The sequence below is a fragment of the Hyaena hyaena genome, unplaced genomic scaffold (genome assembly GCF_003009895.1).
Source record: "Hyaena hyaena isolate Hyena2069 unplaced genomic scaffold, ASM300989v1 scaffold_113, whole genome shotgun sequence".
Classification (NCBI taxonomy): Eukaryota; Metazoa; Chordata; class Mammalia; order Carnivora; family Hyaenidae; genus Hyaena; species Hyaena hyaena.
In genome coordinates, this window is record NW_024080745.1 from 1483563 (window position 1) to 1504261 (window position 20699).

General features: G+C 44.3%; 1 protein-coding gene across 1 annotated transcript in view; it reads left to right on the top strand.

Annotated features, from left to right (window-relative positions):
- Nucleotides 1-20699, top strand: part of PLXNC1 (plexin C1) — a 145086-nt gene that overhangs the window by 92265 nt on the left and 32122 nt on the right. The window contains exons 15-21 of the mRNA XM_039236627.1: nt 1346-1448; nt 4822-4923; nt 5234-5337; nt 9220-9258; nt 9483-9607; nt 10885-11083; nt 16274-16420. Coding sequence (XP_039092558.1) covers nt 1346-1448; nt 4822-4923; nt 5234-5337; nt 9220-9258; nt 9483-9607; nt 10885-11083; nt 16274-16420 — 819 coding nt within the window. The remainder of the gene's footprint in view (nt 1-1345; nt 1449-4821; nt 4924-5233; nt 5338-9219; nt 9259-9482; nt 9608-10884; nt 11084-16273; nt 16421-20699) is intronic.

The following is a 20699-nucleotide window of genomic DNA, read 5'->3' on the forward strand; positions in this document are numbered from 1 at the left end:
TCTCTCCCTGACATGTTTGAGGGTCCCATCGCAGTTATATTTATGTCCCACAATAAAGATGTGAGACCCTTGGGAAAGGAAACATATTAGAAGCCTGTCTTTATGGTGTTCATCCCATATGAGGCTCTTCACAGTCTATACCAAAAAAAAATGCTTTACGATCTGTACTCATAAATATTGAATAAAGGTCAAGGAGAAAGAATATCAGACCAAAAAAAAAAAAAAATGTGTTCATGTTTTAGCTGCACCAACTAATAGCCGTGTGGCCTTAGGTGGGTCATTTGGTTCTGCCGAGCTTCCCTTTGTCCATCTGTATGGTAAAGAGGGTAGTAATTATTATAAATCAAGAGCACCAACTGAACTCACAAGTGCTCCCACATGTCACATTGGTTGAGAGGAGCCATGCTAGAATCTTCGTTCATGAGATGGTTCCAGAGTGCCTATACTATGATGGTGACACAGCAGAGAAGAAAACAGACCCCAAAATTCTGCCTTTGTGGCGATTACCTAAAGAGTCATATAACTGAAGAAAGTAACTTAAAAATGTGTTAGGTGGTTGTGATCGTCATGGAGAAAACTGAAGCAGCAGGCAATGCTGCAAGTTTTACAATGGTGGGCAGAGAAAGTCTCTCTGGAAAGATGACAGTTGAGTAAGGACCTCAAGGAGGAGAGAGAATGAGCCATGGGTTCTCTGGGGGTGTAGAGGATTCTAGATAGACAGAACTGCAGGTTGCAAAGGTCTTGAGTCTGGAGTCTGCCTGGTACATTTGAGGAGCAACAAGGAGGCCAGTGTGGCTAGAGCAGATTGAGCAAGGAAGAATATTCCACGAAGCTGGAGAGTTAATGGAGGGAGCAGGAAGGGAGAGGTAACAGATGATCAGGACCTTGTGGGCCATTGCGAGGGCTTGGCCTTGAGCTCTGGGAAGCCACTGGAGTGTTTTGAGCAGGACTGTGATGAGCCTACTTAAATAATAAAGTGCATTTTTAGTCTTCATGACAACCTTATGAAGAGACACAAACCCACATCCCATTTTAGAGATGAGTAAGGTAAGGATGGGATGGTTAAGTTAAACCCCTATGGCAAAGAGGACTAAATTCTAAAATCTCCAGTTATAGTCTTGGGTACCTCAACTGACATATCTAGAAACTGAGGCACAGTGAATGTTCTCAAAGTGCCCAATGTCACATAGCTAATCTGCCCGCAGTGGGACTTGAATTCATATATCCTACCTCACCTCTTTTTGCATCTTGGGGGAAATGATTTGGATGAAAAACTATGTATGTAAATATGTATATAAATATGGCACCCAACTCAATGGAGTCTAATGACACTCTGTCTTCTTAGGTCAAACTGGGAAACTTAGAACTCTATGTCGAGCAGGAAACAGTTCCTACCACTTGGTATTTCCTGATTGTGCTTCCCGTCTTGCTCGTGATTGTCATTTTTGGTAAGTGCCCTGTTTAATTTTGTCAGAGAAATTATTCCCTGGGGCATCTCATCAGGTGGCAGACTCTCAGCTTTCAGGGGCTGTTTGCTTCAATTAAGTATTAATGGATGAAAACCCAAATCACAACTTTGGGAAAGGAATAATAGGTACATGTTGAGGGCTTTCCAAACATTTTTTAGGCTGCCTTATTAACACAAAGCTGGGTTACAAAGATGGTATCTTGGTGCTTGAGAAATATAGTCCACTTCACTTCCCCAATACTGTGAACTGTGATGATGAATGTCCCATTTACGTATCCCTTCAGAAATCCTCTGGCATTTTGGACTTTCAGGATCTAGTCATCTCTTCCTGCCTTCTCACCTCATCAAACACCATCCCCTGCTCCCTCCCCAGCTCGGCCTTTCCTGGCACAGCTATGTGTTAGAAGTGTGATCTATACCGGGGCGCCTGGGTAGCTCAGTCAGTTAAGTGTCTGACTCTCGATTTTGGCTCAGGTCATGATCTCATGGTTTGTGAGTTCGAGCCCCACATCAGGCTCTACGCTGACAGTACACAGCCTGCTTGGTATTCTTTCTCCCTCTCTCTCTCCCCCTCCCTGACTTGCTCTCTATATCTCTGTGAAAATAAATGAAAACAAACTTAAATTTAGAAGTATGATCTGTGCCATCTATTAAAATGTCCCAAGGCTCATCCAAGCACAGAGCTCCGTGATGGTTGAATCTGGCTCGCCAATCTGGCTCACCGATCTGTTTGGTTTGGCCCACACAGCATTGTTTTTGAACTGTAAAGTAGCTGACATTTTTAAATTAGGTGAGTCACCTGTGTTGTACACCTGAAACCAATGTACTTGTATGTCAGCTATCCTTCAACTTAAAAAAATTAAATGATTCACATTTTTAAGAAATCTCTTGAGAATTTGAAAGATCTGGATCGTTGGACCTCCACTTGTCCATAGCTCCAGTTGCCGGAGCTGGGTAGCCGCTACACCTTGAGAGAGGGCACGTAGTCCCTGGGGTTTTGTCACAGTCTCTACCACTCCGTGTTGTCACCACTTGGGCCACATGACTCATCTGTGTACCTGGTCCCTGTAGTTATATAATGTGTGACCTGGTTCTGAGCTGCTTTTCGTCTAAAGTCTGTGTCCTCTTGTCCGTCTTAGAAACAGAACTCCCCTCCACCAACTAAGAGAGAGTGTCTCACTCCTTGATTTAACACACGCATTGCCTTTCTAACACCTTCTGGTAATAGTTGCTGATGTTTCCTTCCATGCGCTCCTTCATTCCTTCATCCATCCCTTCATCCATTTACCTTGTGTTACTGGACCTGGAGCCGAAGAGAATGAGTTAAGTCTCTGAAGCTGGAGAGAATGAATTCAGGCCTGGCCCTTTCTCCTGGCTGGTTCTAAGTCCAGTGAGGGAAGGACTCCCATGTGTGATTAACTCACCCAATGGAATGAAGTCATTTCACAGACACCCTGTTTTGCTCTGTTGATCATTTCAGGTATTTTCTTGTGCTGCTTCCCCAGTTGTCCATCCCTGTTATATCTCTGGGATCCAGAATTGGGCTTGATATTTTAGTAAGGTCCTGGCTGGTACCAGCTTCGAGTAAGAATACTTATAAATTCTAAATACTGAGCTCTAGATTGAGAATCCGTCAGGGTTAAGCAGCGGTAGATATAACAATCTCACCATAAAGTCACATCCACTTGGTGACTTACTAGAAACTTCTGATCTCTTCCTGTGATATTGTGACTTGTCACTCCTCTCAGTTTGTTGTAGAGATTGTTTATGCTCTTTATAGTGAAGTGGGTTCCGTGTGACACATAGCTTTTTGCAAAGCCCTTTAAAACTCTCATCCCCTTCCACAGGGCGCCTGGGTGGCTTACTCAATTAAGCGTCTGACTTCAGCTCAGGTCATGATCTCATGGTTTGTGAGTTCAAGCCCCACACTGGGCTCTATGCTAACAGCTCAGAGCCCGGAGCCTGCTTCGGATTCTGTGTCTCCTTCTCTCTCTGCCCCTCCCCCACTCACACTCTGTCCCTCACACAAAAATGAATAAATGTTAAAAAAAATAATAATAAACCAAAAAAAAACCTCTCACCCTCTTCTTACCATGACACATGGGCACGATGTGTCACCAGAACGTGGAGTGTAAAGTGTACAAATATTTTAGCTCATCAGTCACATCGTTAGTGAAAACACGAAGCACACCTGGCCGAGGCTGGCCACCTACAAAACATCTCCACTGTGGCTTCCCCTCGAGGTGGCAGCCATGAAAATCCCACTGCTTGATGGATGGACGTGGCTGCCTCGCTCCCTTTGCCTGCCCTGAGCCAGCATTGGCCAAAGTGTGGCCTGAGGAACTATAACCCCAAGTCACGCTCCTGGAAAAAGGATTTGGAATTTCTGTGGTCACATAAATTTGGAAATCACTGTGTGCCCCATCCTTTTTCTGAAGATACATGATGCATATTATGATTAACACTGTTGACTTTGTGGAGCTGTACTGAGTTTCCTCCTGCCTCATTCCAGTCTACTTGTAGTGGGGTCCTTTTATTATGAAGTTTCTATTAAAGGAGGAAAACCTTTCCAGAATAATCATGTAGTTGACAGTTGTGGGTATTCTTTTTAAAATACAACTTCTGAATACTCTCTGTGAGTTACTGCATATAATCCTGTCAAGGTCACAGTGAGGCGGGCCCTTTGACAGCTGAGGCAGCCAGCCACAGAGATGCTAAGCAACTTACCAGAGGTCACACAGCTCGTAGTTGATAGAGCAGGGACATGGACAGAGCACCAAACCTATTCAGTGCACTTCTCTGCAGCACAGTTAGAAACCAGATGAAGCAGGGAAAGAAGCAATGTCCCAGATCCAAGGGCTCATTGTGGACTGCTCTCCACGTCACCTGATTTGATCTATGCAAGTTTGCCTTATATAGCACACTGTGGATCTGTAGTTTCCTTCTGTGATTGCGGCTCAACTTTATTTCTCCAGGGATGTTTAGAAACATTAAAAAAAGAATGCAACAATATACGTGGCCTCTGGCTGTAGGGAAACTTGGCTCTTTTCATTACTTTTCAGCCAGCTGGGATCTTTGGTTACAAGTGAAGGTTATTTGATTTAGTTTTTACTGTTAAGGTGGGTAGTTTTGTGTTTTCCTGTTGCATTTTAGCATCCTCCTCTTTAGACTGACCCCTCGCTGGGAATTTTTCTTTTGATAAATTCCACCTCTTAAATGGTATTCTTTCTCTCTCTTCCTGTCGCTCCCTCTCTCTCTCTCTCTCTGTAAAAGAAATGTCAAGGTTGGTTTGGTTTTCCTTTTTGTTTTTTGAGTTAACATGTCAATCTGATGCTGGATGTCTGTCTCCTCAGCGGCCGTGGGGGTGACCAGACACAAATCGAAGGAGCTGAGTCGCAAACAGAGCCAACAGTTGGAGCTCCTGGAGAGCGAGCTCCGGAAAGAGATACGTGACGGTAGGCTCCGAAATTTTATTTGTAGAAAAACAAGCCTTTTTTATCATCTTTTTTTTTTTTTTTTTTTTACCCTTAAATGGAGCTGGCCACAGTAACAAGAACTGTGTGTATAATAGAAGACATCTGAACAGCAGGGTCTAGGCCTGGCTTTGTGTTTTATTTCAGCTCTGCTCTGCAGCCAACCAAGTAATTATCTATTGTTTCTTCTTTAATGAAAACCAAGGTCATACTCCGTGTTAGACAAAACAGCAGAAGATCTTATCCATTGTTTGTTGAGTTAAAATATTGCTCTTGGGATTCTGTTTTGCAGGCTTTGCTGAGCTGCAGATGGATAAATTGGATGTGGTTGATAGTTTTGGAACTGTTCCCTTCCTTGACTACAAACATTTTGCTCTGAGAACTTTCTTCCCCGAGGTAAAAGAGCATTGATCATATTCCTAAGGTTGAGTCTTGAATAATAATGAAGGTGCTTGTTGCTATTGTCAAAATGGGTGTTTGATTCCAAGAGAGCTGTAGATAATGTGCTTGGAACAAAATAATGCCTCAAGTTTGAGCAGAGCAGGGAGCAGGATAATTATTCATTGGATTGATGAGGGTATAAAGCAGTGATGGGTCACTGACAATTATTCTTTGTCCAGTAACAAAAACCTAGGAGGGACAGAAGTTCAGAGTGATGAGTTTTGCTTTATTTTACTACCTGTTTAGAGCTGAATTTGTAACTGGGAAGCCACCTAGTTTATTTAAAAATCAATAAATTGTGGGCTGGCCAATTTGTTGTGTTTATCTGCATGACTTCTATTGCAGCTACTAGATTATTCACTATTACTTCTCAATTGGGAATGAAAAGAACTATGGGCTGAGAGGGAGGGAAGTCAACATGTATAGGATTTGAGTTGATAGCAGCCATTTTTAGCAATGTCGAGTTTTTATGGTTCTCTTCAACAGTTGTTCTTTGGCTGATCAGTCCGTATCATCCTCATTTAGTAGAAATAGCTGCATGAAATGATTGATTAATCCATTCTGGGACTCTGAGGAGTAGTCTACTTTAACCCTTTGGGTTTTCAGTCTCGCTGTGTTCTAACACCTCCATCTTCTCCCACACTCACTCAACCTTCCTCCCTTACACTCCCAAGTCTTGGGCAAGGTACACTCACCTGCCTGTCATCACCTCCACATCCTAATGCTCCCACTTCACCATGTTGCCCTTCTTTGTCCAGAACTGGTGACCACAGAGGAGCCCAACCTCTGGAACATCCACACAGATGATCATATTTAAGTCTAGACTTCTAAACAAAGCCAGGCCAAAACAGAGCTTATATCACCTTCCCAGGAGCTTCTCATCTACATTTGGCCAGAAGCCTAGAGTTCAGAAACTCAGACACATGCAGTAAGCAATTTCCAGTTTCTCTATAATTCTAGAAGCAGACACCATGATATGTGATGCTGTGTCTTGAGGTTGGGATAAAACCTCAATAAAACACCCACCATATTTTTTTTGTCCAAGCCTTACTATTGTAAATCAAGAAGGCTAAAAATAAGACCTCAGTTTTTTGTGCTTGTACAATATATTTTTTAAACTTCTCCTCCAAGAGTACCAGGCACCCAGACTTGCGTTTGCCACCTCATCCATCCGTTTCTATGGCAGACCACCACCTAAGGAGGGGAGTTCAGTTCCCTGAATCAGGATGACTCTGCAGGACATCACCAGTCCTATTCGCCAGCAATCTGAGATCCCCATTAAGAATTTAATAGCAATAAAATAACAGAGGTTTCTACCATCAACATGAGGATTGTGTGGGCTTTTACAGTTAATGATTGCCTTTGAGTGCTGAAGAGAGTAAAACTGTGACCTGAAAAAGAAATTGCCCTTTCTTCTAGATTCAGTAACCAAGAGCAAGATAAGTGATGAATGCAAAGACACTGTTGCAAGCTGAGTGTCTGGGGACAAGGGGGAGAATCCAGGAACAATGCTGTATTATTTTAGAAGAGAGATACAGCTGACCCTTGAACAACACAGGTGTGAAGTGCATGGGTCTACTGATTCAGGGATTTTTTTTTTTCAGTAAAACAGTACAGCCTCATAGATGTATTTTCTCTTCCCTGTGATTTTCTTTTATAGTTTTTTTAAAAGTTTATTTATTTTGAGAGAGCACGTGAATATACATGAGTTAAGGAGGGGCAGAGAGATAGAATCCCAAGCTGATAGCATGGAGCTCTACACGGGGCTTCATCTCACAAAGTGTGAGATCATGCCCTGAGCTGAAATCAAGAGTCTGACACTTAACCGACTGAGCCAACTAGGTGCCCCCCTTCCCTGTGATTTTAAAATTTTCTTTACTCTAGCTTACTTTAGGGTAAGAATACAGTTACAACACACAAAAAAATACAAAATGTGTCAATCGACTGGTTATGTTATTGGTAAGGCTTCTGGTCAGCAGTGGACTGTTAGTATTTAGATTTTGGGGAAAAGTCATATGCAGATTTTTGGCTGTGCAGAGGGTCAGCGCCTCTAACCCCTGCTTTGTTAAAAGGCCAACTGTAGTTGCAAGAAGCCAAACTGATTTAACTTGGGATTATGTATACTCTTGAATGGCAGTTGGGAAAGCCATAAAAACCAAAGTCGGGAGGAGTCATTACAGGAGAAGATCCAGAAAAAAAAAACAAGCATAACTATCAGAGCACCATAAAGACCTAAGTTACAATCGAATTTATAATAAAAGATACAGAGAACCAGAGGATCATAGTCTTTGACGACAGCGCCAGTTGAAAAACATTCTAGGCTGCAGATAAGTCCTGTGTCAATTGGGCCCTTTACAGATCTATCCAGGAGCCACATCCTCTATGCCTGGAGGTTGGGTGTTAGATGGAAAACTTGAGTGGTCAACACCTACCAGTAGGCAAAACCACAGGAAATTGTCCACAGAGGCCAAGGTATTACCTGGTTCTGTGCCCTGCCCTTTGGTTTTTGGCTTTTTAAAGCCTTCCTTTTCATTCCATTGACTGGTTTGTTTTGCTGAAAATAGGAAAAGAAGTAAGAGTGAACAGTGCTTCCTACCTCCTAGAAGAGGGAAATTTAAATGAAAGGAGGAAGGAGCCTTAGAATACAGGGAGCTGTCGTGGCACATCCCTATTTAAGGTCAGGAATCAGTCTGTTTAAACTGTCAGTCCATATAAAGTTGGTTCAGCAGAAAAATGTTAGGAACTAGAAAATGCAAACCCAAGGTCTGATTTTTCTGCATATTACTAGAGGAGAGTATGACCAAAATAGTTTGAGGTCTTCTGCTTAGACTAACAAATTTGAAACTATAAAGCAAAAATCCTCTGCCAAAGAAATTTACTTTAATGAGGTATAAAAATAGCCTAAAGTTTCAAATATTACCCCCAAAAAAGAGGAAGAGAAAAATCTGAATATTCAAGTTTATATTTTCATTCTTTTGACTCATTTAAAGTGTTACTCAGCATGCTTTTAAATTTAATCATTTAATTCCAATCAGATTAATGACACATTAAAAAAGGAAACTCAAATTTAAAATTTCACATCCAGGAGCTACATAGCATAGCACATAAAAGTAATTATAGAAACCAGCAAAACAGTAGCCTTGTGGTCTGGTTTGCCTTAAATTAGTGATAAAAACAGCTGACATAGAGAACTTACTGTGCCCCCCATTCATTTTGTTTTCACACTAAGCCGAGGAGGTGGGAATCAGGCATGTCCCCATTTTGCAGATGAAGAAAGTCAGGCACAGAGAAGTTACAGAACTTGTCCAAAGTCATGTGACCAGTAGGTGGAAAAAAAAACCGGGACGGGAGCCCAAGTAACTTGGCTCCACATCCTAGTTTTTAACCACCCCACTCAAGCCCTCTCCAGTAACACTGAGACAATAGATACGACCAAGCTGGGACTTTAAACACCTGCGGACACAACTCCGTGTTTATCCTTAGAAGGTAAATTGCTTGAGGAGTGGTCTGCACATTTGCATAACCTTCTTTACCACTTCTTTTGACTTTTTTGACTTTTGAGTCAGTTCTTTTAACGTGTGAGACACCTTCCTCTACCAAAAATGGCACTGATGCAATGATCATTCTTCTTAGAGGCTTCCAGAAATCACTGGTGCTTCTGGAAAGCTGAATAATTATTTATTACGTATCAGAGGATGTAAAATGAACATAAGCCCAGAGGCTCTTCAGATTAGCAGCGTCTCTACTTTATTAAAATGGACTTGGGTATTATAACAAAAATACACTATTCATTTCCTTTGGATGTTATGAATAATAAAAGTGTCTCCTTCCTCTCAGTCAGGTGGCTTCACACACATCTTCACTGAAGATATGCATGTAAGTCTCTAAGTTTTCATTTTTAGCCCATGCCTGCCTTTCATAGTGTCCTCCTCCCCCTCCTCATTCCCATTATTGAGTTTTTGTGAGTTTTTTGGAATCATGAATCAATATTAAATAATCCATCATTTTGAGAAACCATTGTGGATCTATCTTCTAACTTTAAGTTTATAAGTCTATATTATATTGTGTTATATTATGTTATATTCATTTGTTTTTTCCAGAACAGAGATGCCAATGATAAGAATGAAAGTCTCACAGCTTTGGATGCCCTAATTTGTAATAAAAGTTTCCTTGTTACTGTCATCCACACCCTTGAAAAACAGAAGAACTTTTCAGTGAAAGACAGGTATTAGTCAATTTATTTATATTCTGAAAGTCATTAAATAGGGGAAATAAAAACTTCTGAGCCCCTTGTTTTATTTCCAAACCACAACCTGAACTTGGTATTCTTGAAAATGTGGGTTTATAAACAGAGGCTGTCTGGTCGAGGGGTCAAGAAGCCATGATCGCTCCGTTTCAGATATTACACAACCTCAACACAAATTCTATTTTGAAACACACACACATATACTCCTCCCACCAAAGAAAAAACAAAAACAAAAAAAAACCCCTGAAAAACCCCAACACCAAGAAAAAACCATGAGTCCTGAATCAAAAAAGCAGAAGTGTTATTTTCTATTTCTAAAAACACCTGAAAAATCGGGAAAGACGTTCACTTCTTGTTTACCACTCTAGTTTAAAAGTTTAAGTGCTGGAGTTAACTTTGGTGCATGGTTTTTATGGATTGAAGACAAAGGTGGTTGACCTAAGACACTGAAGAACACAAGCGTCCACAGGATAGCACCCCATCACCCTCTAGCTTCTCTAAAAGACCCCATCAGCATCAAGCCCAGCCATGGCTAAGAGTTAACTTCATTAACCGAGGCTTTTTTTTATATGTGCTTCTTTATCATCTATATACCGTCTTTTTCTTTCTTTCAATTTTATTGAGATATAACTGGCATACAGCACTGTATAAATTTAAGCTGTGCAGCATTATGGTCTGACTTACATGTGTTGCAAAATGATGACCACAATTAAGCTTAGTTAGCATCCATCATCTCGTACAGACACAAAAAAGCAGGGTGCGGGGGGAAGGGTGAACTTTTAGGATTTACTCTCTTAGAACTTTCAAACATACCATACAGCAGTGTTAGCTGTAGTCATTGATTGTGTCATACATGACATCCGTAAGCATTTACTTCTCTTACAACTGGAACTTTTTACCTTTTGTCCACCTTCTTCCAACTGCCCCTTTTCCCCCACCTCTGATAACCACAAATCTTTTACCGTGAGCTTGGTTCTTTTTTTTAGATTCCACATGTAAGTGAAATCACATAGAATTTGTCTTTCTCTGACTTTTTCATTGAGCTTAATGCCCTCAAGGTCCATCCATGTTTTCACAAACGGCAAGATTTCATTCTCTTGTGTGGCTGAACAGTATTCAGGGGAGTCTGTGTGCACGCGCGTGTGTGCGTAATGTACGCAAATATACCACATTTTCTTTATCCATTCATGTGCTGATGGGCAGTTAGGTTGTTTCAGCGTCTTGAGTATTGTAACCAGGCCTCTATTTCTAAACAGGTGTCTGTTTGCCTCCTTCCTGACCATCGCCCTGCAAACCAAGCTGGTCTACCTGACCAGCATCCTGGAGGTGCTGACCAGGGACTTGATGGAACAGTCTAGTAACATGCAGCCTAAACTCATGCTGAGACGCACAGAGTCTGTGGTTGAAAAACTCCTCACTAACTGGATGTCCGTCTGCCTGTCTGGTTTTCTGCGGGTAAGTGTCCTATCACTTGGCAGGTCAGAGGTAAGACAATCAGTGGTTATTTTTAGCAGATGCTAAAGTCTTGGCCAGGATAAGTCCCGAACACTCCACGGTGTCAGCATTTAACCTCTTTGAGACTTGGTCTCCTTCACAGAAGCACATGGAAAGGCAAAAAAAAAAATTGTTTTTGCTGTAACCTGTGCAAATGTGATTCATTGAGAATTTCCTCAGGTAAGACTTTTTTCTCTTTTAAAAAATTTTATTGTGGTGAAAACAATGGACATGAGACCTACCCTCTTACCAGATTTTTCAGTGTGCAAAACGGTGTCGTTATTGGTAGGCATAATGTTGTACAACAGATTTCGAGAACTTATTTACCTTGTATGACTGCAATTTCCCACCCATTGGCTTTTGAGCCCATCTTCCCCCCATTCACTAGCAATCAGGGCCTGGTCTATTTAAGAGATCGTACTGAGGGGACGGAATATTTCAAATACTGAAGAGAGCGCGCATGGCTCACAGGGCCTCTGAAGCATCTTGGAAACACTCACTGAGCTACCGATACAGGAAGCTAATGACGCTCCCTTCTAACTGGTTGTTCCACATTGTTGCGTCTGTTAGCAAGTCTCCAAAGAGCTGCCAGCCCCCTGAGTTCACGTAGTTGGAGTTACTGTCTGACTGCGGCTGTAGCCCGACTGAATCTTAACATCCGTTTGAATGCAAAGTTTGCACAGATTCCAGTGGATACGAGATTGCGTCCTGGACCCCTGTCCTGGTCTGCACGTGGACTCCGTGACTTACCAGACGAGGCTTCCCAACCTGTCTCAGCCTTGGTTTTATAACCTATAGAATTGGAGGAAGAGGTTTTAGGGCTGTTCTGAAGCCCCGATGAGAAAATGCGTGTAATTGCTTGGCACCAAGTATGCACTCCATAAATGTTGGCTGTTATTATAAAATATTAATAGGAAAAGAAGAGTGTTCTGTTGAACCCAATCTTCGTTCAGCCCTCCGAGGCCCCTGTACAGAAGATTCTTAACCTTCTTTAATTTCACCAGCCATCCAGATTCCAGCAAAACTGCATAATTGTGTATTTGTAGCTAGTTCCAAAATCTAATTAAACTTTGAATAAGATACACTGTTATGCCACAGGTTTTAACAGTATTTCTTGAGTTTAGATCCAAAAGCAGCCCTTTAAAATAGACTGTGCTTAGTTTAATGTTTAACGCAATCTTACAAGTAGATGCGCAATGTTTTTTTGTGGGTTTTTTTTTTTTTATTATCCATGCCTTCCTCTCCCAAGGCACTACCCATTTATTAAGATTAATGAAAGCTGCCTTCTTTTGTGTTTACTTGGTATAAATCATCATATGCTTTGGGGAGGTGTTGAGCAGTTATTTCTGGGGTGAATATTTTTGCTTTCGACCATCTGAGCCTCAGCCACAACCACATCTAGAAGGAGGCGGTGGGACCCACACCTGGGTCCTGGTTCTTAGTCTTGAAAGGCAGGCTCCTGCCCCAGCACCCTGAATCACAAGCCCTGGGGGTGGGACCCGATAATCCACAGTTCCCAAGCTCCTCCGAGTAACTGCACATGCCTTCCATTTGAGAATCTTGGGGTAATAGAAAGAGCACTGGACTAGGAGTCTTGGGTAGAAGCAGCAGATTCGGGCTCTAAATTCATGTCAGCTGCAGTTAGCTATGTATCTCTGGGACGCATAGCAATTGTTTTCTTCCACTCAGTAGGGGGGGCATGGTCGCTGGTTTTAAATTTCTTTCCAGCTCTTTCTTCTGGGATCTGAGCCCTCAAGGGCTATTCTTGCTACCCTTGGGCCTTAAAGGGGTGAGATGTTCCAAAAATCTGGGCTCTAAGCCCAAACGACTCCCTTGAGCAGAGGATTCTGGGTCATGAATTTGTAGTGCTGATTCAAGACTATGTCAAGCACTTGAGACGGTGAGGGGTGCACGCGTACGAGGAAGTGGCAGTGAGCCAGTCAGTGAGGCTTTCATTCTCCATGGAATAATTCTCTCTGCGGCAGAGGGTCTGACTCCCCACACCAGCTGCCCCAAGAGTGTGGGACTCTCTCAGCCTTGGTCCTTCCACCCTGCCCTGCACCCAGCTGCCCAGATGCCACTGGCTTTGTGACACCCAGGTAACTTCCCCTTCTGTGCTGCCAGAGCCCCATGAGGGACGTAATCCTAACGACTGCCATTTATCGAGTGTGCCAGACATCATGCCAAGAGTTTTGCTTTCTTTTTCTCATTGAATCCTCTCATTTAATCCTGTGAAAGAAGTATCTTAATGACCATTTTGCATGTGAGGGAACTGGGGCACACGGAATGGCAATGGCCGTGACTGTCCACAGACCCCACAGCTGGCGTGTGAAAGCACCGGGGTGTGAGAGCTCTCAGCCACCCTGCTTACTACTCCCCCACTGAGGCGGGTCCCGCAGGCTTACGGGAGGATTTAGGGGTAAAGGAGATCACAGGCATGACAGCCTCTGGCTCAGGCAGGGCCAGAGTCTGGCCTCACAAAGAAAAGGCAGGTGAAGGGGCCGAGCCTAGTTCCCATCACAGGAGTGGTTCCAGAAGGTGCACTCTGCCACAGCCGGCTCCCTGGGGACCTGTGTTCCCCTGGTCCCTTAAGACACCTAAGTGCCCAGCAGTTGTGACTAACTTAGAACTTGTGTTCAATAGTGACAGAGACGGGGCGCCTGGGTGGCTTAGTCGGTTAAGCGTCCGACTTTCGCTTAGGTCATGATCTCGCAGTTCGTGGGTTCGGGCCCCGCGTCGGGCTCTGTGCTGACTGCCAGCTCAGAGCCTGGAGCCTGTTTCAGTCTGTGACTCCCTCTCTCTCTGACCCTCCCCTGCTCATGCTGTCTCTCTCTCTCCTAGAAATAAATAAAACATTAAAAAAAAAAAAAAAAGAACTTGTGTTCAATAGTGACAGAGACGGGGCGCCTGGGTGGCTCAGTTGGTTAAGCATCCAACTCTTGATTTCAGCTCAGGTCATGATTTCACGGTTTGTGGGATCAAGCCCCGTGTCGGGCTCTGCACCGACAGTATGGAGTCTGCTTGGGATTCTCTCTGCCCCTCCTGCACTCTCTCTTCCTCCCACTCTCTCTCTCAAAATAAATAAATAAATAAACATTTAGTTCAGGTGATTTTATTAAAGCATGGGGACAGGACCTGTGGGCAGGAAGAGCTACCAATAAACAAACATTTAAAAAAAATAGTGACAGAGAGACCTCATAGTTTTCTAAGCCAGATACACATCACAATGCCCTGGGAAGGTGTTAAAACCACAGACACCCAGGCCTCAGCTCCAGAAATTCTGGATCTCTAGGTCTACAGTAGGGTCTGGGCATCTGAATTTTTTACATAAGCCCCAAGGAATTCTGGTAATGATTACCCAGGCTTAGAACCATGGGTATGGATAACAGTGTAAGACAAAATATTACTTATCTCTAGCTAGCAGCACTCTGGAGATTTCTGGGGAACTCCTGACTACAAAGCGATGGAGTCCATAACTGTCCCCCCCACATTCCAGCAGAGCCCACCTGACCCCGTAACCACAGCTTCTGTGGGTACATCCAGCCCACAAGGCTCTCAAGGACACTCCCCCCTGTCTCTGATGTGTGCTGGAGGGAAAAGGAGAAGTAGAAGTTCTAAGTTTGCAGTCAGGACATTACCCAAGGGGACAGAAAGAAAGAGAAGAAAGCAATGTGGTTGTGAACCATTGAATAAAGGAAGTTTCCCATAAGAATTTAAATGTCAGGTGCTAGTCCCGACGCTCTCCCCACCCCGGAAAGTTTTGAACATTCCAACTCTGTCCTCCACTAAGGAAGGGACTCCAGGACATGTGGGCAGGGAAGGGAATGGTGGTAAAGGGAACCCAGTGGAATGGAGGGTGGCAGAAGGGGGGCACAGGAAGCCCTGGGACCGGGGAGGGCGCATGTTCTTGCAGGGAGTATAGAGGATGGGACGGGCTGGGGGTGTGGGGTCCCAAGACGCTTGAAAGAGGCCTTTGTTCACCTGTTCCGGGGAGAGTGGGGGAGAGACCCAGTGGAATTTCTCCTTTTAAAACCAGGCCGTGACGCTTGCCTGTGAACTGGTGCTTCAAGCCTTAGTCACTTGGCTGGTGTCTTCATCACCAAGGCGGTTTGACTTCCACCTTCCGGGCTCTTCTTCTCCTGTGCTTGGTTAATGTCTGTTGATTGTAGACCTTGACTCTTTAGTGAGTGTGCTTCCGTGGACCCAGTGCTCCATGCTCTCAGAGGCTGCAGGGGAAGCAGAACACACCCGCCCCCCACTTGGGATGCTCAAGAGTCCACGCAAGCACAGGGTGGCTGCAAAGCTGAGGCATTCCAGTACCCCTGAGAATGGTAGCCCCTGGTATGGGAATAGATGCACATGGCAGAAGTTGGGAGAAGGAAGCAATTAGGATGGGCCGAATTTGGGAGGAAGGCCTTAGAGCAATGGTATCGGCTCTGGTTCAGGGAAGGGCGAGGGGAGTTAGAGTACATGCACGGCCCCACACCAGCAAAGGCTAAGAGTGCCTCGGCGCCTCCCGCCTCAGCTCTGCAAACTACAGGGTGCCAGCTGGCACCAGGGGAGAAGGGAGAAAGGCTACAGGTTGTGATAACTGAAGGCCACTTCCTTCATGAGAAGATCTTAACACCAAAAAGTATCCTCTTGGCAAACATACAGAATGTTCTGACATTTATTCTGGTTACCAAGGCTAATTATTGTGTGGTTTTTTTTTTTTAAATGCCATTTATTTTTGGTTTACTTAAAAAGGCCGTTCAATAGGAATGTAAACAAAGGTTGGGCCTCTGCATCTACCATAGGCGTTAGCCAACCAATGAGTGTCGGTCTGCCATATAGAAGCTTAAACATCAAAGAGCCATCCTCTGAGAACTTCATGTTGCTATTGACTGTAAATTCTGGGAGTGTGTGTGTGTGTGTGTGTGTGTGTGCGCGCGCGCGCGCGCGTGCATGTGTGGTGGGGAGAGGAGGCGTTTTCTAAGGTTTGCGCCCAGTCCTGAGTGAAGCGATATGTATTTTCTTGGGAGTCTCGTGCTGATTGTTAGAAAACACTGCCTCCTGTCTCCCGTCATACTGCCATAAACTGAAGCTTTCACTCTTTGGAAGCTACAGTGGATTCTGCAGACAGCTAACTGTTGGCTTTGCGTCTTTTCCCAGGAGACGGTTGGAGAACCATTCTATTTGCTGGTGACGACTTTGAACCAGAAAATAAACAAGGGTCCCGTGGATGTGATCACTTGCAAAGCCCTGTACACCCTTAACGAAGACTGGCTCCTGTGGCAGGTTCCAGAATTCAGTACTGTGGTATGTTTGTGATGGAGCCTTCCTTCCAGACTCGGAAATAAGCCCGGCTGAGAGTTAGATGGTGGGGGTGGGGAGGTCACTTAAAAAGAAGTGATATCATTCCTACGTGGGAGGCCTCAGACGATGAGTTAATTAAGAACAGTAGTTGATAAAATCTGAACACGTGTTCACATAATAGATTTTAATTACTTGAATGGGGGGGAGAATTGTAATGATGCCTGGGGTACTCATCAATTTCCAAAGATTTTAATATCAGGATAGCTTATAGCGTTCAGCGTCGTCAAAGGAAATGCAAAGTACTCCCTATTCAGCACTTATAATTGCAATCAGAATTTCTCAAACGACTCTGCTCTGGAAGACAATGTGTGAAGATATATTTCAACCAAATTGAGGCCGTCTTATTTTAGAACGATAACACAAGACAAATTCCACTGTGTTCCCCATGCAACATGACACCCTTACTTTATTTTCATGGATTAGTTACAAATGTTTGGTGTCATGCACTTAATGTTCTGTGATCTCATAGATATTTTTAGAGGAATGCTCTAAATCACTGCAGGAACATGACGGCTGGAAGGTTTCACCCATTTGAGAACTTCCTTTTCACCCATTTCCCCCCGCCCCCCCGCCACCCTCTTCTCTTCCCTACTGAAGGAAGAGAGACCTATTTCTTGCACATTCACAGATTTTAGAGAAAGGGCCAAGCACGGCAAATATCTCCAAAATTACTTAGGCATTTTCTGTTCATAGAGACTGGGGAAAGAGGTCGCTGTCATTTGGTTTTGATCTTTAGCTTCCTGGAGACTCTGGGCTTCTTCACAATCTCGTTAGTGGAGGAGGAGGAGAAAATGATGGTGGGGTTTTGGTATTACTCAGGGAGGGGGCCGAGTCTCCTGTGGCTTAGCTCTAGAGGGCGAGAACCGCCGTGTCATCCTGGAAGAATTCATTCCCTAATTGGAGAAGGCACCATGTCGCTGTGGGCTGTGTTATGGTTACATCCTCCGGTGGGAGAATAGTCCACACATTGGCGGCTTCGAGTTCAAGGTCACTGCCAGATGCAGTTTACCCTCCCCTGAAGGCGCCGCGTTCCGACTGCCATCCACAAGGCAGGAGGCTTGAGTAGAAAGTCAACATTTCTCAATGTTCTGATTTCTGTTAATACCACAGTCTGTAGCCAAGACGTAAGAGGCAGTGGCTCTCAAATTTTAGCATGCATCAGAATGCACTGGAAGTTATTAAGCATCAGTTGCAAGGCAGCTCCCCAGAGTTCCTGATTCAGTAGGCCCACGTAGGGCCTGGCATCTTGCATTTTTCAAGAGCTCCCTGCAGACGCAGCTGGTCCCAGAGAACCGCTGCCATCGTGGTGAAGGGCGCACAGGCCGCAGCCCGCCTCTGCCCTTGTGCGGCTTGGGGCGAGTTTCCAAGGCTCCCTATGCCTCAGTGTCCCCAGTGGAGATGATGATTGTGGTGCCTGCCTGTTTCATGGGGTGTTGCAAGGGTGAAGAGTCAGTATTCTGTAAAGCGCTTAGGACACTGACTGCTATGCACGGGGCATGTAAATCTATTCAATTTAATTCCCCCCTCCCTGGGCACTTGTTAGAAATGCAGATCCAGATAGGCCAGCCTGGGCCTTCCCTCGGGACTGATTAAATCTAAACTGCTGGGGATGAAGCCCAGGCACTGATAGGCTTTTTTATTTTTTTATTTTATTTTATTTTTTTATTTTTTCCTTAAATAGTTTATTGTCAAGTTGGTTTACATATAACACCCAGTGCTCAGCCCCACAAGGCTTTTTTAAACCCAGCAGGAAATTCTAATGTACGTCCTGTGTGGAGAGGGCACCGTGTTTTGGAGAACAAAACTAACTTTGCATCAGGGCCTGTTGATACCTGCCCCTGCGATTGTTTGAAGACGGACCCAGGGCCTTGGTCCTCCCCGCCCCCCCCCCCCCCCCGAGATGTTCCTGCTTTGCCGTGAAATATTTTCAAAGGCCCCACAGATTCCCGAAGAGAACTATCTGTGAGCCTGTATGGGTTGGGGGAATCTAGCAGTGATTTTGTTTCATGAAAGCAGGAACCCCCAGCAGGAAGGATGGGGAAGGAGGCGACCCAGCTGGGAGTGGGGAAGGAGTCAAATGCCTGAAGCAACTTCGGAGGTTTGAGTCCTTTCTAATGTTTTACATGGAAACACTTTTTCCGCCTTTCATTTTGAAACATTATTTATTTCACAGTCAATTAAGACCATGTGTTTTGGATTTGTTAACTTGCAACTCGTCATCCAAATGTTTCTTGATGTTGAAGGAATTCATGTTGACTCTTGGATTCTTTTTTCCTTTATAGCCCCTGGGGAAAAGACTAATGGGAAATTATGATTTTAGAAATCCAGATAGATTTTCCTTTTCAAATGCAGACTTGCCAGCAGATAGGGACTGGAAAAGGGATGGGCTGCTTGTTCCTAGTGGCCTTGCCTTTAAAAATGATTTTTAATCCCTTGTATATTACCTGCCCCCCAACCTGTTTCATGGTAGATGGTTATATTAGAAGCTCTAGAGAAGGCACATGATCTGGGCTGTGCTTGTGTGACAAAATGTTAGCAGAAGGTCAGTATAAAAAATTTAAGGTTTTTCATTTCCTTTCAGGCAGGTTCCCCCAGCCTTAACCATCATGTTACAATTTTCTTCCTTCCTCCCCCTCCCTCCCTCCCTCTCTCTCTCTCTCGCTACCCTCATCCTTCCCTCCCTCCCTCCCTCCCCGCTCCTCTCTTACCTCCCCACTAACCCTCCGCCCCAGTCATGTACACCCAGTGGTTTGAGATCTTGATTTTCTAAATTTGCCTGAGGTGGTTTATGTAATTGAAAACCAGGGTACGCTGAACAAACTCGATTCTGTGTGTGTGTGTGTGTGTGTGTGTGTGTGTGTGTGTGTGTGTATAAATTCTTTCAAGGAAAGAAAAGTCAGAGGAAAAAACCAAGAGCAGCCACATGAGCAACTTGAAATGACAGAGCCTGGTGCCATGACAGGGACACATTTAAAGGGGCCCCCGAACTCCCGTTTGGCAAAGTGCTCAGAAATACAGCACCTCATGTAACAACCCAGGAGTTCGGTTTCACACCTTTAAGATTAGGATGTGTTCTCTCTGAGGTACGGGGTGTTTTCTAGAACACAAAGACATCCTGCCAGTTTCTTATACATGAAATCATTCTACTAACAAATGGGCACTGAGAAGTAATTCTTTGCTCTCTGCATCCTGGGAGGAAAATTCCTCAGTCTTTGCTCAAATTTGCTATTGTAGTTATACTTAATTCTGGCATCGCAAGAAACATCTTCTCTATCGAGGCGTTGCAGGTTGGCGTTCCATGAAAAGGCTGCCCCAACATGGTCGTTCCCATGAATGCCAGCATTGAGCAGAGTTTGAGCACATCCAGGACTCTCTCTTCCTCTACTATCAGGGGATTCAGATTCGACAGCTGAAAGAGGAATAAGCTTATTGCTCTGTAGGTTTTCCCCCTTTGCAACATTTTAGGCATGTTTGATTTGTTTGTGGAGGACCTCGCCCCCCCCCCCCCCCCCCCCCCCCCCCCCCCCCCCGCGGAGTGCACTGTGCTGTGTCTGTGTGGAGAGAATGATTTCAGAGTGGAGCATCTGAAACTTTAGAAGAGCGAAGGAAGGCATGAGAGTCCGGTTCTAGGATAGTGCACCACACAGGAGAAAGGACATTTGCTTCACTTTCAAGAGGAGATGAGAAAACCCAATAACTCGTAGCAAAATGTGCTGAATTAGCAAGAGAAGGTTGACTTATAATCAAAGTTAAGCAAGAAATGGTTTTTTGAACTCTTAAACCCAGGAAATGAGCCTGCCAATCTGCTGTGTCTGAGAGATAGCATCTTGGCACCCTGGGAAACAGTGCTCCGACAAACATATTATTGCCCTCGTTCTCATATCTGTGAGAAAGTCTTTAAGATTATTAGAAATTCTTAGAAAAAGTACAGATAGATGTCTATAGACATCTTAGTGCCTCCGCTACGGTTTATGGAAGACTTAGGCCAGCCTGCACCCATCTGTCTCTGCACCCAGTAGTTACCCATTGGGAGGACAGCCATGTTTAATAAAATATCTCCTACATAACAGAGCCCCAGCTACCTCTAGCGAGAGTTGCACGTCTACATGCTTTCTTTAACACAGTGGTTCTCCCTGCCACTCTCCAGCTCCTTCTGTTCCATTAGTTGTCCTTTCAGAAGATCCATTATCCCCATAATTAAACAACCCACTGTCCCGATTAA